Source organism: Poecilia mexicana, unplaced genomic scaffold (genome assembly GCF_051168715.1).
Source record: "Poecilia mexicana isolate PSO_F unplaced genomic scaffold, ASM5116871v1 scaffold_22, whole genome shotgun sequence".
In the NCBI taxonomy this organism is placed as follows: domain Eukaryota; kingdom Metazoa; phylum Chordata; class Actinopteri; order Cyprinodontiformes; family Poeciliidae; genus Poecilia; species Poecilia mexicana.
In genome coordinates this window covers 5,093,027-5,120,695 of record NW_028263391.1, presented here as the reverse complement: position 1 = coordinate 5,120,695, position 27,669 = coordinate 5,093,027, and the positions used below count along the sequence as shown (strand labels likewise).

Sequence of the window (27,669 nt, the reverse complement as noted above, 5' to 3'; positions counted from 1 at the left end):
AGTCATCAGCAGCCGATCACTGAGCTCCAGGCTCAGCACACTCGCGCTCTGCTTTGATGATCAGCACACTTTTTTCACCGCACTCTGCACCGCAGACTGAATCACTTCTGTCAGGTACAGAGCTCGTCTGCAGGCTGGTTCAACCGGCTGAATGTGCATGCTAACGGAAACAATCGCACTGTCTGAAAGCCAGATAAACACGTGAGAGAAAAAATGTTAGTATTATTAACTGTAAAATGTAGGTATGGGTTGATTACATCAAGATGTTAGGCCTGAGGCGATTGTGATTAATCAATTATTGAAATAATCGTCAAGTAATTTAGCAATCAATTAATTTGTAACTACATTGCAGCTCAAAAAAGGCCATTTGCTGGGGGAAAAAAAAAAAAAAGTCAGGGAAGAATTAAGCCAAAACTGAACAAAAATATTTATTTTGCATTTTAGATAGGAAAAAAAACCTTCTTTGCCTCTGAATATGTTCTACACAGAACTCTTCAAGTGACACAGTGTTATCTTCACCTGATTCAAATTCTGTAAAATTATTCTATTAAGGAGTTTTTGTGATCCAGTTATTAATTGGTTTATTGAAATTGTCAGATTAGCACTACACTTTACTGACGTTAAGATAAGCAGAAAAGAAATAAATAATTAAAAAATGTAAGTATTTGATTAGTTGCAGATGCATCCTTTGCCATCTTACAACATATTAGGCAATAAAATGTTTATTTTCTTATTTAGATAAATGTCCTGAATTATTTATTTGCATTTTTTGGCATATTTTTGATGTAAGTAAGTTTAAGTGGTTAAGTGAAAAATTTGCAGTAAGTGCTATTTTAATCGTCAGAATAATTGATAGAATAATCAAAGTGTGTCTGCAGGTTTCAGAAACTCAAATATAAAACTTTTTACAGTCTTTCTACAACGATTACCAATTGAATTTAATATCTTTAGTTCAAATAACATATACAAACTTTATCCAGTCAACAGGCGATAAATTTGCATTTACCCATGACAGATGCAAAAAAAGCTACCAAGCTAGCTAGCAAGGGTATTAGCATTGAGTAACATAATGCAATGAAGATGTCTGCGTGTGACTCGACCTTTTGCCGGATGGAAAGAGAACATGTAGAAAATACAATTAAGCAGTCCTGCCAAGACAAAGTTTAAGACCAGTGATGATTGTATTTAAGGCCAACTTACTTTTCTGAATTGAATTTAAGTCATTATAAGACCTTAATTTTTTACATGAATTTATTTAATTTAAATTAACAGTCGTTTTAAAACTGCTGTTGACAAACTACAAGCAGCATGTCTGATACAGTTGAATTCAGGCTGTTCCCAATCAGCTAATCAAGTCTTATTTAATTTGTATCGCTCTATGTAGAGCAGAAAGACAAACGGTGTAAAATTCTGCACAATTTGACCGTGTTTTTAAATAAATGTAAGAATTTCCTATTCTTCGTTGTAATACCTAACGTACTGACCCAGGCCGGGTAGAACATCTATTCTTTGAACCAGGCCAAGCTAAATCCTCAACTACAAGAGAGCAAGTGATAAGGCCATGGTGTAGATGGATGGAATGCTACAGAGGAAGGAAATGGAGGGAATAGGAGTGTTAGCCACTGTTTGACCTGCTGACAAGCTCCCTGTCCGCCACTGAATGATTACAGGGTGAATCTGTTCTCTGCCCTCAGAATGACACAGTGACCCTTATTTCCTAAGCTAAAGTCTGGCAGACAAACAAATAAAACATATGGACCAGATCTTACAGTTGCACATCCATACCATCCATACCGTCTCTCTCCAAGTGTGGTGATTATGTCCAGACTAAGAGCAGCTTGACCAGCTAGCACACCATTTAACACTTCACTTAAGAGTTAGCGGCAGAGGCCACATTTAAGCATCTAGGGTAGAATCCTCACAAATCACTTGTCACTGTATCATCTCCCCACAGGCGTACCCCGGTTATGATTCACAGACTAAAATCAATCAGGATCTGCGATGTTTCCCCACACAGGATGTCAACAAGTCGTCCTCAAGATTTATAATCCTTGTTTTCACCCAATAGATCCATTCAGAGATTGTTTTTCCAAAGAATCTCGCCAGAGGAGACCTCAAATGGAGAGGCGTTTCAATCACTAGAAGAAGGTGTAAACACAGTCGTTGTGCCGCTTGGAGAAGTAGGGGACTGAAAGCAATGGCCAGCCAGGAGCGGTTTGATGTAGTGTTCCCAGCATCCGACTCCATCAATTCTCCTTTCTATTTATTGGAAGCTGCTGCTGAAAATACAATAGGTACTAACTCATGTGGGAGCCGTGGAAAAATATCTTCATGGAGCCGAAAGGTAATTGTGTGATCCATGCCTCGGTGCCGTACCCAACCAGATGGATCTTACTTTCTTTGCTGGTTGAATGGAAACAGATATCTTTTTCTTTAATCCTTTTTATTAGCCGTGTTTCCATTGACCGTATAAGGGCACAAATTGGAAGTACGAACATAATTTTTCGTAATGGAAACATGGCAATTTTAATAAAAACCCATGTTTCACAACATTTTTTTGCGCTAGGATTAGGTGGTTTTTCAGACGTATTAAAATTGGTGTTTTGTAAAACTGCAATGGAAATACTTTTAAAGCATCACAAGGCATGTGATCAACAATCGGATGTTGATGTTGTCAATGTGGGATGGTTTTTAATGACTCATCGAGTAAATTAGGAAAATATAAATAAAGTTTGTAATGGAAATGCAGTTATGATAGAAAGCAGAAGACCTCAGAAAAAGAAAAGAACCTTGTAAAAGTGAAGTCACAAAGCAGAGCAAAGGGAACAGTGGCTCACTTTCAAGCCTTCCTGGGAGTGGATAAAATCAGTTTTTCATGTCCGTATTGGCCAGTCACCAATTTCCCAAAATTAAGGAAATCTGAGATGATTTAAAGTGATTTAAAAACGATGGCACATCTAGCAACTATATTTACCACCATTATTTCAATAGAGGAAGTCATTTTGAATCCAAAAGGAAATAAAGGTCATCCATGATGACCCTCAACTATGCATAAAAGCAAATGACCGTAACCTTTATCTGATGTTCTAAGTACATACTACTGGTGGATGAGTTTACAGAGTAGACAGAAAGAGGAAGATATTTATTGATGTAATAACTTAAGAGAAAAAAAGAAAAAACTAAATTGACATGCCAATCAAAAATCAGAGACAATCAAGGGATCTTGAAAATGTTTTTGCTTTATTGGCACTTTGACCACCTTGGAATTAGACACAACACCTGGACTGGAGACGCTGACAGTGTTGTTTTCTTCCAAATGCAAAAAATGTTAAAATTTTTATGAAAATGTTAAAAAATGTGAGTGAAAAAGTATCTCACGAAGACTAAGCAGAGGAAGCACCAAACAAGTTTTCTAAAAACAGCCAAGAAAGAGGGAGAATCAGAAGAAACCAGGGTGAATTGTGCACACATAGCATTTCCTCTGTACACAGCAATGACCAGAAGAAACCCCGCCAACGTTACATATTCACCAGCTGCTGTTAATGCGTGATCCATTACTCCTACATGTGGCAGTCTCACTGCGAGAGTACAGGTTTAAAGATATTTATACAAGTTTCAGAGGAAGCATTGTGGTCTAAGATGTTAAACTAATCCAGTCCAAGAAGTAGTGATCGAAAACATGGAAAATACCCCATCTGGGTCTAAACAGCTGATGCAAGCCGACACCGCACGTGAGGAGGCGGGGACTCCAGTATTATCAGAACTTTGGTCAAAGTCACAAATGTCAACATTCCCTGACAAGCCAAACAAGCTAAACTGCTGCCATGCTCAAATACAGTGAGCAATTTAACACAAACATACTTACTCTATATCAACTCCATAATGCCAAGCCTTCCCTTACAAACAAGTTAATGTGACGTTATTTCATTACTTTCTTTTGTCATATTATGTGGTTAGATATTGCCCCTACATTTTTGCTCGCATTTAATAGCATGAATCTACTTCCTACGGCTTTGAACTGCAACAACTCAAGTTACTGACAATCTTTCCTGACCTGTGAATGCACTATGTCTAAGTGCTAGCTCGTTGTTGATGACACTCTTTCATGTGGAAGTTATTACTGTAGAAACACGCAAAGTTAGCCATTTTTTAATAGTAGTGAGGTGTTAAAAGAATCCACAATTACCTGTAACAAAAGCTTTTATTTGAGAAATATTTAATTCTGTTGTAAAAACAACAAAGCAAAAGCAGTTACAAGCAGTGAACTTACATTTTACAAATGTAAGTTTTTCCATTTGGTTTTGCGTTAGCTGCTGCTAATAATGTTAGCTCCAGCTGACACGGTACACAGTAAACTGCGAGTCAATCATGTTTGTTTCAGCAAATAACTCGAGTACAACGGCACATGAAAACTTTGAGGTAGTTTGCCTCAAACCAAGTTTTGTGGGCTGCGCTAGTCACCCTTAAGGACTGTTTTGCTTATAGGCTCGTGTTCGCTATAACCTACCCATCTCATCGACTCAGAAAGCATTGAGCAGGTGGAAAAAATATCGCCGAAGGAGAAAAATATACTATAGAGATTGACTTTTTGAAGTAGTTGACTTATTATGCATTACAAACAACTTCTAGGTAAAAGAGGAAAATTACAACATATTTTACAACAATGAAGTCATGTTCCTACAAACTTCATGAAATACACAAATGTTCCATCCCAAAATGTCTAACTTTGACACTGAAAGGCCTCCTTAATCATGACAACCAAGTACACTCCTGCCAAGCCACTAATTCACAAAAAAACATAAACTGCACAGGATGATCAGCGATAACACAACACAATTAAAGCAATCTGTGGTAAATTTTACACAGATGTTGCGTTGCGCTTTAGCGATCCTTCATCAAAGCTCTGACGGTTACCTTCCACCCACCGACAGCAGCCCCGTCGTTTCTGATTTAAAGCCTACTGGGTGGGTGAAACTGCAGAGACAAGTTTGTTTGAAACATTACTCATTACCGCTGACAGTCAGGCAACTATAAACCCCCTGCATCTGAATATAATGGTCACATAACGAGCATCCAGATTGTCAAACAACTCATCAAAGCTACAGAAAAACAGTTAGTGGAGGTAAAGATAAAATAAGGTACTATAATGAATAACACAGATTCCTCAGCCAAAATAAAACAGTTTGAATTGAGTTGAAACTAAGCTCTAAGTAGATTTATTTTCAAAAATAATTTCCTGTGAAAATGTATCTACTGAAAGTGCATTTAAGTGCACTTCCTAGAGAGGGTAAGGAGAGGTTAGCCCTATTGTTTAAAGTGAAATGAATTGCCCATCGACTGCAGATAAATGATCAGTAAATAAGAACATTTATGTGATCATAAACCATAAAGACGCGTTCATTTGGGCATCAAAGCAAAACTACAAAGAAAAAGAAATGATTCAGTGATTGCAGACAAATTAATGCATTCCCCAAATGATCTCCTGGACCAAACCAAGGGGAATTTCACTGCACAGATATTACTGGTTGATCCTGCCTGATACGGTTTCAACTCAAAAGCATAATTGCCGTGGCTGTGACTTCTATGAAAGCTATTAAAAATATAGCGTTTATGTGGTTCCTCTGACCAGGCAGCATAATTTATTTCATTATAATAATTTACATCGCTTTTGCAAAGCAGAGGGGAGAAAAGAAAGAAAAAAAGAACAGGTCAATAGTCTTTTTTTTATTATTGATTGAGAAACATTTGCATTCTGGATTCGTTTCCATGTGTTAATTTGTGTGTCAAGAAAGATAATTTGAGCTGGCTGGCTGAGCATATGTCAGGCACTAGAAGCGTCGCAGTGAAGAATGGTGTCAGTGTGCAGGTTAATGGTCTTCACATTGTGATAAAGGCCTGTCACTCTTCAGTGACTTCCCCATCACCATCTAGAGATTGCTAGGGGGAGCGGTGGGGGGATGAATCCTTCAAAACTCTGCTGGGAACCTTTTTTACCCCCATGCATTTTGACTCGTTTTGATAAATCAGATAAACATCCTAATGTTGGAATGAGATTCAGATAAGTTTGTACACACACAGATGCAGAGGAGGACAAAGACACAAATGCACACAAAGTGAAGCATGAAAGAAGAAAGGGAATCAATAGAAATGATAGAGTTAAAAGAATTTGATAGTCAGTGAATCTAGAAAGCAGAAGGAAAAATGTGAGTCCTGGTTTATTCTCAATCATTGCTTTTTAACACTTAATTACTGTATTTTCTGGACTATAAGTTTCTCCGGAGAATGACTCAACTTTATTTTAGAAATTGTCAAACGTGAGGTTGATCTCGTCCATGTTGATGGAAGGCTCCGGTGACACGTTGTGTTTCAGTTGCTGGCTTGAAAGTCTGCTGGCGGTTTCTGACACTCCAATGTCCGAGCTTTATCAGCTTGGTCAGGAATGCTTTTGCTTCCCTGGTGTTCTGACAATCTGTGCTACTTCATCAAATTTTTCTACCATAGCCGATGAAGTGTGCAGTGAAGCGGAGACGCCTGCAGTAAGTCCAGGACGATAAAGAGGCGGCACCAAGAATGCCCACCTGCAAAGACATATATTCACCTCCTTGGTAAGTACCAGGAATAAGAGACGTAGCTGCACTGTTCAAAAGCCTGGCAGCGATATTTAAGCACCCAACTGTGGAGTCATTCCTCCAGCTCTGGCCATAGTCCATATTCCTTCAGCAGGTTAGCTTTCCTCATGGCTTGAGACGGTAAATATTTAATCCATGGCTCATGTCGGTCAGTATGAATTAACATTTAACGCATCAGTCAAAAAATGCATCATGAAGAGGAAAAAATACACACACACACACACACACACACACACACACACACACACACACACACACACACACACACACACACACACACACACAGCCAAACTATGAAAAAACTCCAGATTATAGTCCAGAAAATACGACATATTACATTAGGCATATCTCTAGTTTCAAGTAAGATGCTCTCATCCAGCATTTAGCTCAATCCACCTTCTCATTAAATATGACGAGCTGTACTATACCCACACTATGCTTCTGCCACTATCATTTTTCACTGTGAGGACGGTGTTGGTGTTAGTTTTTCTGCCACACAGTTTTGCCAAAAAGCAAAGTGAGATGTTCAAAGCTCGGGGTATTGCTGCAGAACCTAACCATGCTTTAAACGATGTTTGAAATGTATAAAAACACAAGTATTCACACTTATGTAAAGCGCTGTATTATTGTATAAAGACATATTACAACTACAAAATTGGGGGAAGGAAAAGGATAAATGCCAATAGTGATGAAGCTTTTTGTCTAAAAGCAACACCGTACCACGGGTTGGTGGCACTCACCTTGTGTGTGTGTGCATGTGTGTGTTTGTGTATCAGTGGCAGATTTAGTCTAGCAGCATGAGTGACGAGAGTACGGAGTGGAACAGGAACTTCCTGCTGAGCGAACAGACATGCAGTTGCCACATTGGCTGTCCGACAAAACTACGACTCACAGAAACTCATGCGTGCTCCAAGTACACGCGTCAAGGCCAAATACCTTTCTCCTCCCTGCACCTGCCCTCTAATCTGGCTGAGAAAGTAAAATTAAAACCACACAGTAACCTTTTATCACCTGTATAAGCTGCCTGACATGGTCCACTGAAAAGAAGGAAGGAAGACATGGCCACAGAAGCAGCAGGAATCCCCACAATAAAAAGCAGGTTACATTGATGTCAAGAAGCCAACTGAAAAGGGTCGAATGTAAAATCTGTGTGCAGCTGTTGAGCTGCACACATCAGGGATTCTTTGCACATACCTGAGTCTAGCTCTGTCTGTGCTCTGGCTGGGATATTTGTAAATAAATGGCTGCTGAATACCAAGATACGCAGTAGACTGAGCAAAACTGTCAAGTTATTTACCCAGCAGATTTCTCGGTAAAGCTAAAGCAAGTGTGAAGCAAAGAGTACGCCTTCAGAAACTGATGGTGATGAGCCTAACTTAGCAGGGTTCGCACACTTTTCCCACAGCAAAATTCAAACAGGTTTCAAGCATTTTCCAGGTATGTTTTCCAACCACACTTTGGAACTAAAAACAATACGAATTAACTTAAAAAGACAGTTTCAAATCACAAATTGTGTCAAGGTCAATGATGTTCCTGCTCCAATTAAATCCTTAAAACACAATGAAAGTTACAAAAAAGAATTTCTAACAAATATTCTCGCCAAGTTTTCTGGCTTTTAGCAAACAGAATTCTCAAAATTATTTCTAAGTGACCTGAAAAACAGAGAAGTTTAGTCTGATTTAACTTCAGACAGTGTGTCACGTGTATGAAAATATCTGGTTTTGAACTGTAAAAGACACTTTCCAAATTTAGTCTTTTACTCCAACAAACATTAGACTGCATTTTATTCTAAAACTGTGCAGTTTGATTTGATTTGTATTTAACTCAGAGACAAAATACATCATTATATATGCAGTGTGTTGATGCTACCCTAGACTTAAACACTGATGCATTTAATGATCAGTATTTGGCCTGCACATACCTGCAGCAATACAAGTCAGAATGAAACATTAGAAGGCTCAGTTAAGTCATTCTTAGCCGTTATTAGGCTAATATATGCAACTTGGCAGGCTTGTTCACTTTACTTACAGCTGATCCAGTAGTTTTTCCTAAGAACTGTTGGACACTTCCTCAAAATAATGCAATTGGCCAGTAACCAGAATCGGCCAATTTTACTCTAATCAGTTCCTGATTGGTGATAAATAACAATATCCCCTGTTTTCTCCCCCCTGACAGTGAATGCACCATGTCTAGGTTGCACTGACAACAGGTCTCTTTGATGTGGCTGCTGTTAACTCGGTGAGTAAGACTCAGCTAGTTTCAGTGTTAGTACGCCGTTCTGAAAAGAATTGAGCAAGACAGCAGCTTTTAGAAACTGGTTTCTAGTGACGTGTGTTGGCTGCTGCAACGCATCAAGGATTCAAATAAAGCTAAACATGTTACAGCTGAGATGACAAGGTTAAAAAAATGTCTTATAAGAAAGGTATACCCTACTAAATCTACAAATGAGTGATGGCTACAAATAGAAATGCTTGCTGATTTAATTATGCTAACCATGCTAAATGCTAATATGAGATGCTAAAAACAATTTAAAATGTTTTGTTTTGACATACTAAAGTTCTGGTTAAGTGCAGAGCTGCGTAATATCAACTGCTCTCTTCCATAAATTATTTGTTATCCCATAAACAATTTAGATAAAATACATTTTCTTTTGTTGCGTTTTATTTGCCGTTTCATAACCTAATGGTTTTTTTGTTTTTGTATTTTTTTTAGTTGATGCAGGGAAAAAAAAAAAGCAATTTTAGTTGATGCAGGGAAAAAAAAAAAGCAACTTAGAAACTTAGGGCCATTTTTCTGAAACATCATTGTTTTAACTTTTTAAAATATTGTTAAAATTTTACATTCATGCCAAAATATGTACTTGTTCTTAAAAGTGCTCCCAAAGAAATTGACCAAAAAATGGCAGATCAGAGCTTTAAGGTCCAAGAGATTGAAACAGCCCCTGTATATATCTGATCCATTAGTAGGTTATCTAAGCTTAAATTTGAAGGGATGTTACATACCTTCATAAAGAGAAGCAGAGATAAACTAATAAAGTTAAAGCAGACAAAGAGCAGAGTCCTGACTAATAAAAAAGCCTGAAAAGCACATGACTGAGGTGTACAAGTTGAATAAAAACTTTGCCAAGTCACATGGCTGCTGGGCTCTCTGCAAAGCTCCAGTGCTTAAGCCTAACTGAAACAAGACTTGACATTTTTACTGTTTTTAAACTCCATGTGTCTTTTTGCTGGCTAATAACAGTTTTTCTTAAGTTAAAAAAATAAAAAGAGGCATAATTATCCTGGCAAGCATCAACCCTCTTTGCCCAGATACAGTACAAGCAACCAGGCAAGTAAGTGGGTCAGATGAACAGGCAAATAGGCAACGACTGCAGAGCATCAGAGAATGGAAAATTACCAGGGCCCCACAATCAGCTGGACACCTTTGATCAGTCGGGGCCCAGGCACCAATTACTGCGGGATAATCGGTGGCCTTCGGAGCCCTGACGAGCTGCAGGCACCGCGGGCACAATGGGTCAGCAACCACCAGGCGAGGGCCTAGTCAACATGTCGGCGGAGCCAAAAGCCGATGGTGGGCCTGTCTGAAACGCGGCACAAAGGCGGCCGAGCCGACAAGCCAGCATTGTCCCCCTCCTGTCGACTCAGCACAGTGGCCGTCTCTCGAGCCAGACGTCCCCTCTCTGCAGGCCGCTCGCTGTTGAGGAACGGTGCAAGGCTGTGCCGTGTGTGAACTTGCTGCTTGACATGTCTTGCATTGTAACAACACAAGCAGACACCTGTCACCAAACGCCTAAACTACTTCCTTATTAATGCAAACGGAAAACTTTTTTTTTCCCCGATATCCGATGAAATAAAAATAATAATAATAATAATAATAATAATAATAATATCTGATGAAATAAAAAGCCAAACTCACTTTTTCTGCTTTATGTTCAGAGAGGAATCTAGACTGAAGCAGACATACCCCGTTTCATCTACTTTCATCTTGGCATTTGTCCAAATGCAAAAGGAGCAGCAGTGATTCATAAACAAAAAAAATGCCCCTCTTACTCAAGGCAGAACATGATATTTAACTCATTAATAATTGACTCTTTCTGGCAGAGGGGAACTTTCATCATCGACTGGGCAAAGCTTCAGCGCTGGATGCAGGTACTACCTCCGCCGCAACCCAGGATTCTCCATCTCACCGCCACAAATCTACCGTCGTAGTTGGAAAATGACCTTCATTAAGACCTTCGGTATTCTCGTCGTTGGGTCTTCTTGCCTACTCATGACCCGGTTATCTAACAGATAAACAGCAGCCAAAGGAATGTGAATCAGACTCGTGTCGGTTACGCAACGAGCGCCGGTAAACGTTGGCCCACGAGAGCGAGAAGGAGCTTCCCTGGAAACCACAAGTGGGATAAAGAATCCATTTTTAAAAGGCAGAGGAGTCTGTAGAGATACAAATGTGCAGCAGAAAATTAATTCTGTTTGAAACTCACAACGTGAGGGGCTGCTGGAACAGTGATCTTCTTCCTGGACGCTGACAATAAACCTGATGCGACACCAAGAACAGTAAGAAAAATATGTACTTGTAAATGTTTGTTCATATTCCTCTCACCTATATCTACAGAAATCAGTCACCCCAACACTTTGCTAATTTACAACCAAAACCCTGAGAGTTTATTGTTGATATTTAGAATGTTTTCACATCTGATAATCCCATAGGCTTGGTTGGCCTGGTCAAACAAACTAAATTAATCGAAACCCCTGTTCCCCTCCTCGTCTGAGGTGGCGCTGCACCAAGAACTACTGAAGGAAACGACATAAAAACAACTTCCTACTTCAGAAAACATGAGAGCAACTTCCTACTTCACGAAACATAAATAAAAATCGAGTAGGGTCAGGTTTTAGTGGTTGTAGGATTTCTCTTTTGTTGTTGGTAAATGACCACGAGCCATTCCTCCCACTAGTGCTGAACTGATGCATTTGTTTTAATTGCATTTACCCAGAATGCCCTGCGCCATAACCCAATTCCAGCTTTTGGAGCGGTCTCCGGTCCACTAGGCATTCACATACACGTTGGGTTTTTTTTTTTTTGGGTCCACATAAAAAGCTTTACCAAGGTTCTCCATTAATAATAAAATTGTTCATAACTGAAATTACGAAAATAAATTCACTTAATAGAAACAAGCCAATTTAAAAAAAAAAAAAAACATTTTGATGAAAAGTGCTTTTTTTGGCTGTATTAAAATTTGTGTATTTTGCAAAACTACAATGGAAATACTTTTTTTCGCATCACACGAGTCGTGATCAACAACCTGGATGGTACTACTGGTGGAAAAGACAAAGAGGACAACAGGAAGTGGTAGAAGGATGTCGGCGCGGCATGTTTTTCAATGGCTTACCACATGAACAAAATTATTCAAGTGTGACTTTAATTGGATTTCTTATTTAATGGGAACACCACAATTGAGAAATTGAGCGGTTTTTGGCATTAGAACCAGACTTTCTAGTCAAAATTTGATTAAAGCAGAATCAGCAGGGCTGGTGTAATAATCCAACACAGAAAAGCACAACCACAGCAGGAGTGGATGAGGTGCATTTGAACTGTTTTCTTGCTGCAACAGATTCTCACTTAAATTTCCAGCATGAGTCTCTGCACATTTTCTCCCTTATTCAGCTCCATGAATCTTCCCACTAACATTGACCAGCCTCCCTGTTCCCAAACATGATGCCACCATGTCCCACTGTGAGCATGATCTGTTCGGCCTCACACAGTTTTTTGCATGCGTTTGCATGTGATGTGTTTGTCACATACAAGATTATCTTCTTCCTCATGTTTGCAACAAAATTTTTCCCCTCACACTTCTGAATTATGCACAACTCAACAGAGGTCTATCAAATGAAATCCACATAAAACGCATTGGGACTCCACCTCAAAAAACATATTGAGATCAAAGATTACGTTTATAAAATTGTGGATTTATTACACATTAAAAACAAAAAGTGTGTTTGTAACTGCACCACAAATCAATAAAACATCATGACTTTGTCATTACTGTAATTACCTTTAAGTCACCATCATGTCTTTTTACTTCAATTTTGGACACTGAACTGAACATGCTGATGCGTTCCTTACGTTTTTTTTTTTTTGGTTGTTGTTCATCTCTAAACCGTCTAGACTCCTCTGTGGTGGAAACTGGTGCCAAGGTAACCATGACATTTGTCTAGCATGACGACAGCAGGTGGCCTCAAGATACTACACATCACACGTAGCTGAACAGGAAGTAGCAGGAGGGCAGACGCACACACTGTGTTGGGGAACGGTACTGCTGCCACTCGTGCTCTGGACAGAGTTTCTGTCAAAACATGTCTGTGCGTGACAATTGGTTTCACAGCAAGCAATTACACCCACCTCACTACTGCCAACACTAAGTGAAAAAAAATTTAAACAGCAGAATGCAGAAGTTTCCTTATTTAAATTGGCCGTAAATGACACCTTCTTGTCCATTATGTACAAGCACAGGTGCATCTTCTCAATATCTACAAAGGTGTGTTTTCTGTAACTCAAATCACAAATCAGATGTTATGAGAGATCTACAAAATATAATTTAAAATACATTAATGTAAGCATACTGAAAAGTATGTTCGTGTACTCTACCGGCTATGTTCTCCGTTATTGGTCAGGGTAGGCCTATCACGGTAACACATTTTACTAGACAATAAAATTGTCCCAGAAGTTATTGCGATAAACAATAATATTGTTATTTTGAGACCATTTTCAAGTAATATAATCATAATGGTATAATAATGTAAGAACACGCTCTTGTAATGAAAGAACAGTCAATAAAACTTTAATTTCTAATGAGTATCTAACACCGGAATTTAAGATATTTTAAATATCCAAAATAAATAGAAACAGAAACGATAAATAAAATGAATTTTGAAGTCTATGTTCACAAAATGGGGGCTACCTGAGACCAAAGCACCAGACTCAAGACTTTTATTGTCCAGGTTTTGGTAGAAAAAAGAGAGAAAAACAAACAAACAATGAATTATGCAATTATTGAGTTTGTTTTAACTTATTATGCAATTAGTATATTTATTAATTTATTGAGATAGGTCTAGGTCAGGGTTCCTTCTGCCTGAATTACTGCATTAGTGTGGCGTAGCACGGAGGCAATCAGCTGAGGTGCAAAGGCAACAGCAGCCTTCAGCTGTTCTGCATTGTTGCTTCTGGTGTCTCATCTCTTGACAACACCTCATATATTCTATATAGTATTTAGGTCAAACCAACAGATTACCAGAAGAAACAGATTATTTCTGCTACAAAATGAATACTTTTCAGTATAAGGTTCCTGGAAAAAAATAAATAAATAAAAAATAATCTGTAAATTAATTCCCCAAACGAGTGTATTTTATGATGCAGACCTACATAAAAAAATTAAGTGGAACAAAAATTATACTACTGGGCGATATGGACTTGAGGTCCCTGTCGCCATGAAGCTGTAAGCTGAAAGTTTTATCACATTATTTTGTGATAATAAAAGTAAGTTCAGGAAACTGTATGCCTGTGAGTCACAGCAATTATAGTCCCACAAATACTGCTCTTGAAAAACATTCATATTTGTCACACGCTTCTTTAGGACATCAGTGAATAAATCCCAGCTGTGTGTATTTTTTTCTAAGTTTAAACAAAATCTGCAGAATATATATATCAATTTGAATGTGTGGAAACGTTTGGCACAGCAAAAGTCTTCATTTTTAGTTATATTTTTGTCACAGAAGAGTTGTTTCACATTCACACAGATGTCCGAGTGCAGTGAGCGGCCACCTGAGACGCAACTTTAAAAGAAACATCTACGGTCCCAACTCCAACTGGAAGCTGGGCACAAAGTTCCCACCCTAGGAGAACCAACCACTGGTCATTTCATCCTGGGTCGGCCATAATTAAGGCAGAGATCAGAAAGCTGAATAAAGCATGAGCTGTTCCAGTCCGGGAGGCTCGGGTATCACATTATATAGGGGCCTTCAAAGACAAAAGGAGTCCCTGAGCCTTACAGTGTAACCAGGGAGGAGTCGCACTGGCACAAACCTGAAAGGCAACTCCTCGCATAAAGTGATAACCGCCCCCCCCCACCTCCAGCTCGCTCTAGCTAATACAGAGATGATACAGGCAGGACAAGAGGAGAAGATACAGCCCCTTTGGTGCCAATTAAAAGCTAAAATTATTCTCCCAAACGGCACACTCAAAGAAACTGCAATCATAGGAGTAAAACAATCAGGCAGCTGAAGTTGTACCATGTCTGATTAACATGAAAATTATTGCATAGATTTAATACTTGTATGTGATTGTGCAATTAAGATAAAGATCTGAAAGTTATTTAACAGGAGAGGAGGAGAAAAAAAGGTACAGTTAGCTACCTTTGGCCATTGATGCAGTTCAAAGTATTACCACACATGATATATGACATAACCATTGGTGTACTGAACTACCTTCTCATAATCTCTATGGTTGACAGTAATAATAACGTTGTAAAGAGAAAACCCATCATTTAGCTTCTGTTTTACGACATCTCCCTTTACCAGTCCTAATGCTGAAAATCATCCAAGGCAATCATAACTCACGCTTATTTAGATTTATTTGCAGTTCGCCTGAAAAATAGATCTACTTTATGGAGATTGATTTTGTGGGGGGGCGGGGAGGTAAATAAACAAAAAGGAGTAATGACTTTGATCTGTGATGGGACACAACGGTACTCATCACCAAAACACAGTAAAGCTGCTCCAGAACCTATTTTCAGACACGTCTTTTGAAATGGGGTCAGCTGAACATTTGAGATCATGGCTCTGAAAGCTGCCCTCTGGTACAAACTTGCCAGAAAGTGTCTCTGCTGGACGTGGTCCCAGGCCCGCTGAGACCGAGGAGCAGCGCACGCCGCGCATGTGTGGACAGGATGGAGGCTTTGTAGGGGATGCAGAGATTTTAAAGCGCTAGTTGGGCTTTTGGAGGAAGTAGGATTTTTTTTTTTTTTTTTTTTTTAAGTTTTTCTAAGTGCCATAGATTTTATAAGTTGTTCTTGCAATCTTTTATTTGCTTAAATAATTGAAAGTTATGCTTTGTTTTAAACCTACTTAAAATAAAATTTAAAGTTTAGGACTAAAAAGTTTGAGTTCATTGAACGTGGCACAATTTTAAATAAAGCTATGCACAAATAAAAATAAATAAAAGCAGCAAAAGAAGAGCAGTGAAGTATATTTACATATTTAAAGGGGCATTATTATATATTTTCCAGACACATTGTGCTATAAAATGGCACTATCGAATAGCTACGATACTTTTAGTTGTTGTTAGAACGCTATGTATATTAAGCATGAAAGAAACTTGACTTTGTAATTTAACATCTTGAAATTGGACCTTTGTCTCTTTAAGAACCTCGTGCTCTTTCAGTAACTCCACCTTCAGGAAGTCATTAAAATATGGCTCCTCTATAAACCCTTTAACAATGTTTTTCCAGTATTTCACTGAGAAGAAGCTTCTATAATGAGCTCAGCACAGTTCCACCAGGTGTTTGCTAATTGCTACAGGCTAGTCTGAAGGAGTTGAGTGAGGGAGTAAATCAAAGCAACACCCTGGATTTGTTTTTGATGAGTGAATAACATTACAACATGATAAAGCTTGAAAAAGTGGCTTTACATAATACACAAGGAGTGGATAAAAGTATTAACATAATTTTAAACTTTTCAGCAGTAGTATCATTTGATAAATTACTACTCATGTTAACATAACATGCAAAAGTGCCCTGCAAAAATATCCACACCCTTCAAATATGTGTACTATATATGCATATAAATAATGCATAATTATGAAATGGAACAAAATACAGTTTTTGTATGCAGCCACTTCAACTTTTTGTCAACTGAGTCCACATGTGTCTATTCTGAGTTTAGTTTAAATTTCAGCTATACAATATATTGAAGCTGCAAAGGACTACTGAGATTAGAAGAACCAATAATTGGTAGACTGGAATGTTCCAGGTCCTGTGCATGCAAAATACATGCAACTTCCACTGTTGTCTGAAATCTAAATCATTACACTCTGGCTGACATCGTGATGATGGGAATCAGAACTATTTCTGTCAAACTCACAAAAAGAAGTCATGTCTGACTATTCATAAAAAGTAAAGATGGCAATATTCTACAGCAGTGGTTCCCAAACTTTTTCTCCTGGGCCCCCCCAAGTAGTTTCCAAACTATTTCTGGGCCCCCCTATGGCTTACAAATAGCTGTCTGGTTGAACGATGTGTCAACGAAGAGGGTGGGGGGCGGATTCTTAGAAACTCCCTGTTATACTCAGCCCCGGCTCCAGACGAACGGGGCGGGGGTGAAACAACAACACTTGTAGCCTACAAGCTAGTTGTTAACAAGCTTAAGGTGCTGTATTGATATTAGCTAGTCATCTTTTAGCTAACATTACCTGTATCCAACAGTTTTACTCAACTCAGTTGGTTAGTTTGGGGGAAAAACTGTGAAAAGTTCTTTGCGTTTTGCTGGTTTGCTGCCATGATTCTAACACACCTGCGTAACTCTGCACAGCAGCAGCAGGTCTCCTTCACTGCCGCACAGGTGTAAACCCAGCGCGAGCGTCGTAGCGCTCATGTTGCGTTTAAAGGCGGCTCGGAAAAACAGGTTACGACATGTTAACAACTGATTAAACAGTTTTAACTGCTGATAAAAGTGTCAGAGGACACAAATATGGGAAATGCAGAAGCCCCTACTGTATCAAATTGACAGAGGAATAACAGAGTTGGAAATTCAAAGGTAAAAACCCAGCGCATACAGCGTTCATGTTTTTTTTTTTCATCCTTCCCAGGCTTCCCGCGCCCCCCTTGCAATGGCCCCCCCCACCAAGGGGGCACGCCCCACAGTTTGGGAACCTCTGTCCTACAGAGTTCATCACACGAACCAGTCCTTCAGGAAAATATGGGTTAAGTTTGTTTTTCATATATAGAAATCATACTATGATACAATAAGGTCTGTAGTTGTAACTTGCCTGTCGCAATAACACATTTTACTAGATGATAAATTGTCCCAGAAGGTCTGGCTAGAAACGATAATACTGTTTTGAGACCATTTTTAAGCAATCTTATGGTAATGGCAAAATAAGCCAAGAACATGTTTTTAAATTCTAATGAATACTTAACACTGGAAGACATTTTAAATATCCAAAATAATTTAAAAAAAAATGAATTAGGAAGTCTCTTTAAACTAAATCGTCCATCAAAATAAAAGGGTCTACTTGAGACCAAACCTCCAGTTTCTACCAGTTTTTGGTAGAGAGAAAGAAACAATAACTCATACAAATGGAAATTATTGAGCTTGTATTAACTTATTATGCAATTAGTTAATTGGGACATGTCTGGTTGTAACACAAGACAATTACAATTTAAAGGAATACAGATACTTTTTTTTTCCCTAAAAGATGTAGTCAATTAAAAAGCTTCCTACTATTTACATTTTTGTCTGAAGCAAAAATTCACCAGGAAAATAACATTCTCTAATCAGGTTATGATGAGCATAAAAGAGGTAGAGAGAACTGAAGAAAAAGCACTATTCTGGTGTCCTGCTTATGATCATTTAGCTAACACGGAGCCAAATGCTGAAGCTAAGCTGACGCCGACAGTGATTTCGACACATGCAGCCAGAGGCTCGACAATCTGGCCAGCTACTGGGAACACAGAGCCAGCGAAGCCTTCCGGCTGTGTCATCACGACACAGCCGGTTTATCTACCTGTATTACGTCACTTCTCATAGTTCACATGCGTAACTCGCTGCCAAGACGGAGCTTCTCCTTTGAGGACGGAGCCCAAAACAAAATAAAATAAAATAAAAAAATAATAAGTTTCTCCCAGAGAGTGAAACAAAGCCGCGGACAGAGAGACTTCTCCTCCTCCCTCTAACAGCTGACATACTTAGACAGTGGGTTTAGTGGCAGGCAGCCAAGCTCGACTCCCTCATTCTTTGGGATGAGCTAAGCCGTGAGCTACTTTCAAGATGTTTGAAAACTACCAGCACTCTTTAGCTCCTAGCCTCAGCAGGAATAAACTAGTTTACTGCTGGGGGATGCAGGAAAAATAAAATCTCCAATTATTTTTAAACTGAATTCGATTTCAAAAATCTTCTCACTTTCCACCGCCCAACCCCCATTTAAATTTTTTTTTTACAAATGACATTGTGGAAAAAAGCTGGTTATCTCAATATTTCCTTCTGTGAGCTGACCTAAATTCAAAGTAAAAAAATAAACAGAAGCCAGAAAACATGCTTTTCAAGGAATATGGTGGTTTTTTGGAGAGTTAAAACCCAAAAAGTACATAAGTGAAAAAAGAAATCTGACTTTCCCTTTCCTAAAATTTAAATATTCAAAAACAGAAAGTAAAATTAATCCATGAAACTGATTTATCGCCCAGCCTTATGATGCACCGTTTAAACCATCAGAGGTCAGACATGATTTGATACTATTTTTTTTTTCTAATTGCATGACAGATTGAAACAAACTCAATCATTTCCATTTGCTTGATTTGTCATTTTTCTCTTTTCTTTCTCTCCCTTCCTGCCAAAAACTGGATGATAAAACTCTTCAGTCTGGTGCTTCAGTCTCAACTAGCAACTTTTTTTGAAAGACAATTTTATTTACAGAGACTTCATAATTCATTTGATTTACTGTTTCTGTGTAAATGTCTTCCAGTTCCAGTGTGAAATGTTCACTAGAATTTAAAGTGTATTGATCTTTCAGAATGCGTTGTTGTACTGTTATGCCGTTATCTTTATATTACTTGAAAACAGCCTCAAACACAACAATATTATCATTTATCGTAATAATTTCCTGGTCAATTTATCGTCCTGCAAAATTTGTTACGGTGACAGGCCTACCTATATTCACTTCATTCATTACCTGCAATATGTAAAGATATGTGACAGTTTTATTCAGTTGTTGTTGTTTTTTTAATTTTGAAAAATCTATATTTTAATTTCCTATAGAAATTCTACTATTAAAACAGTTGAACTTTTATTGCATCCAGAGAGTTTAAAAAATAACTGAAATCCTTACATGCGGTTTAAACCCTCACAATCGTATCAGATATCGGCCAGAGAATATCTGATCGGTGCGTTTCTATGACCTACAAGCAAAAAAATAAATAAAAATACTTTCACTGCCACAAAAACTGTCTAGCATGACATTTAAAGACTATAAACTAAGAGAACCCCAGCAGGATTCATTTAGTAAACAAGACGTTTAAAGCAGTATGGGTGTCTTCCTGTGTTTACCTTGATCAAGTGAGCCGACAGAAAGTAACCTGACCACCGATGCTCATCTGATCACCGATAGCAGAGTGAAAATCTCACCCTCTTGCTCTGAAAAAACCACAATACGAGCAAGACGTCCCACAAAAGCAAGATATCATACACTATATACTCAGACGCATTATCACACTTCACACAAAAAAATATTTATTCCGCGTGTTAAGACTATGAGTCACGACTTAAAGCAGGCTGTCTGCCCGCCGGGTTATCTAGTGTCGTTTTCAAACGTATGTTTCGATACGAAGGAGCCAGACTGTAACACCTCGTCTCTACAAACTTCGCAGCCCATAAATCCCGTGTTTTTCTACGGCGGTCAACATTTGGGACGACGGCATTACACAAGCGAACCGTGTGACAGTGTGTGAAAACAAGTCGTGACAGCTCATGTGCCGGGTGACTGCATATTTTAGTCGGAGATGCATCCATTAGTTACGCTGGCAGACGCCCTCCTCCTCTCAAAGTTATTCAGGTAACTTGAGAGTCGTTGGCTTATTACCAGAATGAGGATGGAAGTAACCGAAAAACCTGCCACCTTCACCGGTCACTTTCAGGCGAAATTGGGTATTTTCAACACGTTTGAAGAGAGGTGGAAATATTTACAGCTTCTTTTTTTCCATTCTGTCTAACACTCGAGTGAGCAAGGGAAGTAAATGCCTTGAAATTGGGAGCTAACGTAGCTGCGTGTGCCGCATTCAGAGAGGCTAGTGGTGCTTAGCTCGGGGAGCTAACACAAGCTTCACCGGGCATGCTAGTCCCAGCAGGACTCTACGTATTTTGCTTTAACTTACCTGATGCCACCTCTGCGACCCACAAGCTGTCCCCCTGACGCCGTCACCTATGAACTGCGAGCCGTGCTGAGCCAAAATAATTCAAATTCCACAAAAAGTCTCGGAGAAGCCCTCGCAGTCCAATCGCTTCAGCCACCGCCGCTGAATGGCTGCTACGCAGAGACTCAACCAAACCTCCTCCTTAGCAACGGACCGCCTCTGCGTGACCTCATTGGACCGCTCGCGCAGCTCTGAGGTGATCGATAGTTGATAGTACTGTAGGCAGGTTCACGCTCTCGGTGGTGCAATGAGGATGGAGAGACACTGGAAAACTACTGTTTATAGAAAGAAGCACCGGCACTTCAGGTGACTAATGCATTCTCCTGACGGTGTCATCCGTTTGTGAGACTGATTTGGTTCAGTTGGGGTGTGGACCGGGCTATGAAATACAAAATGTTGAGTATAGCGAAAAATACAATCACATATTCAGTCTTTAGTTTTAAAATGATCTTTCTTAAAACCAAGGCATTTCTGATATTTAGCTTTTGAGACAAGCAGGTCTCAATCAAAGGATAATACAGCAATGTAAAGTGTCAACTTTGGAAATAGAAATGTACGAACATGGCATGTTAGAAAAATAATTTTTGCCCCTTAAAGACGGACTGTTGAAACTTTACCTATAGGTAAAGTGCATAAACATAGCAAAAAGTAAGTGCAGCTATTTAAGGTCGTCATAGCAACAGCTAAAACTACTTATATGTTTGGGAATTCACAACCTTAAACCTGCCAATCCCATTGTCATTCTAATAAGGCGTTTCCACATTTCATGACCGTAAGTGAGAGTTCAAACGAAAATATGACATTTTCTGGGAATTTAACTGGAACCATGTTGTTTGGCTAGATGAGGCAAAAATGTAACTTTACAGCAAAAAGCACTCCATGTGGCTAGGAAGAAAATGCTGATCAAACCCCATTTCATTCTCTATTTTGAGTGTGATAAAAGATCTGTGACAGTATTGCTTTGTTTCTCTCTCAAACACTCTAAGAACCTTGTTACAGTCCACGGCATTTATTTTCTTCCCCCTTTAAAAATCACGCAGACTCTTCCGGTCAACTGAAAATGCGTCTCTCAGCAAGATGAAGATCAAAACGTACGGTTATGAGAGCAGAAACCAAACAACAAAGTTAAGCGAAGCTGTCTATAGATTTCCAAGACTTTCCAAGAAGCTGTGTCAAAGCACAAAGCTGACAAAGAGCACCAGAATAATCACCAGAACTGAACATCCAACTAACCGGAGTAATCAAAGAGTAATCAATATTCCTCTGTCGGAGAGATGACAAAAAAACTGTTACCATGGTACCACCATTGTGTCCATGAAGAGATGTAAGATGCACCTGGAAGGTCAACGCTTGTTAACCTACACCACCAATCAGACCTTTATGGCATAGTGCCAAGATAGGCATTACGGACATTTTGAATTCTGAAAAAAAGGAACACCTGGAGAAACACAGTCATCTACTGTCATGAAACTTAAGCAGAACATTGAAACAGCCAGCCAGAACTTGAACGTATGTCCCTCATAAGCGTGACTGAATCTTAAAGAATCTGAATATGAGAATGATAGAAAATACCCCAAAACAGGCAGCAAAGACTGTGAATACATTTTTGTTTATGTTTATATTTTTAGAGAAAAAAATTTTTAGACTTTTTTTTTTTACATAAGTCTAAAATATTATGAATTTATGATAGGAAAAAAAATAATGTAGTCCATTTTTGAGTAGGACTACAACATAACCAAATATGGAAAAAGTGATGCACTGTGATTACTAATCACTGTGATTATACTTTCCAGATGTACTGCAAATGTTTATGGAAAGCTTCCTTTTTTTTCTTAGATCTTGATTCATGTTTCACAAATAGCATTAGTTTAAGGCTTTAAATAGACCAATCATTACTCATTGATGACATATAACGTTGGTGTATTTCTATGCTGCAAAGCAAGCTAATCAATGCAGAAGAAAATGCGACATGAAATTTATCTACCTGATGTAAATTGTGAGTTTATTTGCAAAACTTCAGGAACTGTTCTCTCAAGTCTTCCAAATTCCAGACAGATGACTCAAATTATTACTTTTTAAAGTTTTACTTCATATTTTTGTCTTATTCCTAATTTCTCAAGCAGCTTGAAACTCTCCCTTTTTCCCACATGCGTTGTCCTCATCTTCTACCCTTGTGTGCGTGCAACCCCTCCACCCTGATGATGATGATGGTGACACATTGGCCCCTCGAAAAGGCCACAAGTTTATCAGCATTCCTCACATAGTTTTGAAGTCTACAAAGCTGCAGTGTAGCATATTTGGCGGCCGCAAAGGTTACAAAGTGAACAAAGGACACACACACACACACACACACACACACACACAAACCAAGGCAACAAAGTTGTCAAGCCTGTTTGACTGTCATGCAAATGTTTGTTGAAATACCTCAATGGCAAATGCTACTTCTCGTTGTGAAATACCTACACTATCTCTTATTTTTATTGCCTTATTATTGTTTTCATCTCAGTGAAATATATACATTTTGGTCTGTATAAAAAAGTAAACGGCTAAAAACCCATCCACCAAGCTTTCAAAGTGGTTTGTGCGTGTGAGAGAGAGGCGCCGGGCCATTTCTTTTACTTATTAGTATATTCCGCCCTCTTCTGGTCAACAATGGTAAGATCAACAACAAAGAGTAAGCTTACTGTAAAAATAAGCCTAACGATTCAGCTTTCATCCAAACCTCAGTAAGAAATCACTAAAAAAGAAAACCCCCAAAAAACCCCCATTAAAATTTGTTTTTATGAGTGAACATAATATTAAAAATACTTTTACTAGACAGATGCCACTACCTGGGATAGCACCATCCAGTGGTAACAGATGAGCCACACCAAATTTAACCCAGAATAACCTGTCAATCTATGATAACATATTTATAATTTATTCAGATTCGGATCCGTTTCTCAACGAAAGAAGCCGCCGCTGCATCATCCGTCGATTTTTTTCTCAACCAAAGACAATTTTGCTTTTATACACTTCTTTAATGTCCAGAGGCTTAATTTGACATAATTCTTCCAAAGATAACTCAAGATAACATCTCATAATTACAGATAGCTATCTCATAATTGTGAGAAACAAGGCGGCGGGAAGGACATAAATTGTCAAAGTACTGGAAGTTCGGTCAACAATTTTAATGTTGATTTCTGTAAAGTCGATAACGGTATTTCCATTGATTATCGAAGAGAGTAAATCATTTTTAATTTGTCATTTTTTCATGTATGAAATGTAAAGAAGATTTGAACTTGGTTTTTAAATGTAGATGTGTCAGAGGTGATTAATTGCCTCGAGGGGAAATTTTCATTGAGTCTCGGCCTCACTCTTGTTTGCTTTTTCTTTCGTTGTAATGGAAGCACACGTTACTTTAATGAAATATGCTAGATAAATAAACAAATAAATCATTTGCTATTGGCTCCCCTAAAAACAGACACGTTTTCCATGAATTCAGTCTGACCTTTCTTGCCGCCATAACTCATCCAGATAACACATCACGCTGCGGCAGTTAAGAGTGTAATCAAATTCATAAACGCAGCCATTCATCATTTTAATGAACCACCAGCAGTTTCATCTTCACAATTTCACTTGTATTTATTTGTTTAATTATTTATTAATTAATTAATTTATTAACAGCGGTTGTTTCGTCAGGGCACGTCTCCAAGACTTCAGCCATCTTGTCTCCAAGACTTCGTTCGAACTAGTCTGGGACTCACTTCACTTAATTTCGTATAGCACCAGAAATTAGACGGTGACAGAATAGTTTCCCTGCCAAGTTAGCAAGCCACCGCAGCTGAAATATTGTGCATAAAGCGCTATAAACCATTATGTGTTTCTGAACCCCACCCTCAACTCCCTTTGTGTCTCAGTTCTTCTGAATATCGATGGTAGGAGCTTTGAAATTACAGAGTGAGGCAGCCATTGCTCCTGGTAGAATCAAAAAATGGAGACATAACCCCATTAGTTATAAGAAGCTCTGATATTTAACAGCTGAGTTAAAAAAAAAAATAGATTAACCCCCAAACTCAATAAAAGCAGAAACAAAATTAGCCTTATTTAGGCTAGCTAAGTAAACACAAAGTCTTTGTGTTTACGTGTTACCTTGAAAACGTCTTTGTTCCTCTCCATGTTTTATTTTTTTTTATAAAGTTTTCACCAATTAAAATAGTTCTGAGGGTTTATTTGTATCAAGCACACTCTACTATAGCACCCCTGAATAAAATCTAATCAATTGCCTTCAGAAGTTAATTTTGTGTGACTTGCTCTCAGTAGAAATCTACCAAGACATGGCTGCCCAAATTGCCAGGAAAGGAGAGAATTACAGTAATCAGAAAAATAACCAGGTGCAGTGGGGTCAAAGGTGACTCTGGAGGAGCTGCATTGATCCACAGGTCCTCCTACTAGTCAGGAGCACCTCAAATATTGTCTTTTTTATTTTAGAATATAATAAAAATATTGCACTTTTGTGCAACATTTTTGTTTTTTGAATTGTACAACAGGACACTGTAAAGATTAGACAAAAACAGAAATTTCCGGCTTATGTGTGGAAGAAAACTGAAGACGGCAGCTGCACTGTGAAACATGGCGGTGGCAGTATCATGCTGTGGGGATGCCGGTCTTAAATAGATACATGGAGGAAAGAGAATATGTTTTATGTGGTACTTGCAAAAGAAAAACATAAAATACAGCACACGATTGTGATTTTTTTTTTAATATTAACAGTATAATTATGCAGCAAAGGAATTTATTTTTACAAATGGCTCCAATGCTTTTGTCTCTTTAGCCACGTTTTATTTTTAAAATCACATAGAGATTACTTTACACAAAAAAACAATAACCTGTTTCAGATATTTACAGAATTTTTTTTTAAATTTAATAGAGACAGGAACCAAAAGGAAAAAAAATAAAATAAAAATAAAACATTCTTTGGGTCCAACCGTGCAAAACAATAAATAATGTCCTGACAGTGCTTTGCTAATCAGCGATAAAAATAAAAAGCTCCCATTTATTTTTTCCTTATTTTTTTATTATATTTTTTTAGGGCCTATGTACACAGCTAAAACTGCCCCGCTTTACGAAAGCAGCGACTTCGATCGAAGGTGCAGCTCGGCGCGCTTGCTACAGTAACGGTTTGCACTCGTCAAATCGCTTCCAACGAAAGCAGATCGTAGAAACCTAAACGAAGAAGTGAAATGTGCAACGTTTTCAGTGGAAAGATAAGAATACATAGATCTGCAGCATCCTGGAAAGGACGGAGAGCACTGTACACACAAGACCTCTGGTGGTTTTTTTCTTTTTTTTCCCCTCAAAAAGGCCTTAAAAACAAGCAGCCAGAGGTTGACATCAGAAAAGTAAAGTTTTTTTCTTCTTCTTTTTTTCTTCTGTCCCTCAGCAACTCCAAATCTTCCTCACTCAGATGATAACTTGCGGCTCCCACGACTGTCCAGCCACCTGGGGGCGACACTGCGCGATGACCAGGGGTCCGCTGGTGCTCTGGCTGTCCAGGCAGAGGCCGCTCACCATGTGCTGAAGAGCCGGGCCTTTTGGCTTCCACTTCTGCAAAGACGAGTGAAAAAACAAAACAAATACAAACAAATAAACAAAAAAAAAAAAGCTGTTTCAGTCTGCACAGACACACTGGCGAGCTTCTCCGGTTTGTGTTCCATGGTATGTGTGTGTGTGTGTGTGTGTGTGTGTGTGTGTGTGTGTGTGTGTGTGTGTGTGAGCACAGGAGGTTCATGTTAGTGAGTAATGCAGCCTGACTCAGACTTGGATTAGAGTAATCGCGTGAATTACTGACTAACAGTTTGCGGAGTGGAAAAGTCACAGAGCATCCAGATGAGCCGCCCAGCAGCAGCAGCAGCAGCAGCAGCAGCAGCAGCAGGAAGGGGACAGTTTGTTTTAGATGACATCTGTGGATTCTAATTGTCATTTTGGGAGGTGGTGGGGTTTATTTACTTTGCCCCGCTCCTCACTGTTCCATTTACAGTGTGCCTAAAACATACCAGCAGGCTTAATTATGGATACCAGGATCAATATCTGGTTAAATGTTCCAAAGCAAGCGGTTTTTAGGGGCCATCAAAAAGCTTTTGGGATAACTCCCAACACACTGGTGATTTTTTCCCCCCCATAACCAGTTGTTTCTCAACATGGGCTGTATTTTTTTAAAGGTGTGAAATAATGCAATAAAAGATGTATTTATTTTAAGGTTTTTACTCATCTTTACCCAAAGCCATTATTTCACCACTACCAGAACTGTGATAATACTCACAGTAGCTCCAACAAATGCATTAAATGACTCCTGAGTGATTACTTTCCTCCACACGATTCAGCTTTTCATGAATCTGTTTTTCCCCCTTAAAGCTTCTGCACGTAAAGCGACGAAGCAGGTTGGACGGGGAAAAAACGAGCCAGAAGCTGCAGACAGTGAGACAGTTTGTTCCTCAGTGCCCACAGACCGCAAAGGACGCTGCGTCTGCCTCCTTTTTTTAGCTCAATCGATAAGTGGATAGAGGCGCTGAACTGGAGGCACGAGAGTGTTAAGTACAGATTTGTGGAGTCACATGGAGGACGTCTGCAGCCGAGCGAGGGGTTAATCTTAAAATCCCCGAGAAAGTGTCTCCGTGGATGGGTGTCGGTCAGAGTAAATATGTTGTGCTGCAGGGGCGGGTAGGTGGGGGAGGAGGGGATGACCCGTTTGGAGGAGCGGGCATGTTTGGACAGCAGAACCAGGGATGGAAATGAACTTTAACTGGGACACTGCTGTGACTTCTGGTGACATGATGGAGCATGCAGTGCAGGTTTGGAGACGCTGCATGTAGGGATAATATGTTATGT

General features: G+C 39.0%; 2 protein-coding genes across 6 annotated transcripts in view; both read right to left on the bottom strand.

Moving 5' to 3' along the window:
- numb (NUMB endocytic adaptor protein) overlaps positions 1–20,932 on the bottom strand; it is a 53,715-nt gene extending 32,783 nt beyond the window's left edge. For 4 of the 5 annotated variants that reach the window (XM_088002729.1, XM_088002731.1, XM_088002732.1 and 1 more), the window contains exon 1: positions 20,764–20,931. The gene's annotated coding sequence lies outside the window, so the exon portion shown is untranslated. Of the gene's footprint in view, positions 1–20,763 lie in introns of all 5 variants that reach the window. The other variant, XM_088002734.1, reaches the window with a different exon arrangement.
- Positions 20,933–25,601: 4,669 nt separating this feature from the next.
- Positions 25,602–27,669, bottom strand: part of galnt16 (UDP-N-acetyl-alpha-D-galactosamine:polypeptide N-acetylgalactosaminyltransferase 16) — a 44,266-nt gene continuing 42,198 nt past the window's right edge. Inside the window, exon 15 of the mRNA XM_014989101.2 lies at positions 25,602–26,388. Within this exon, the coding sequence (XP_014844587.1) occupies positions 26,245–26,388 (144 nt within the window). The 3' untranslated portion in view covers positions 25,602–26,244. The remainder of the gene's footprint in view (positions 26,389–27,669) is intronic.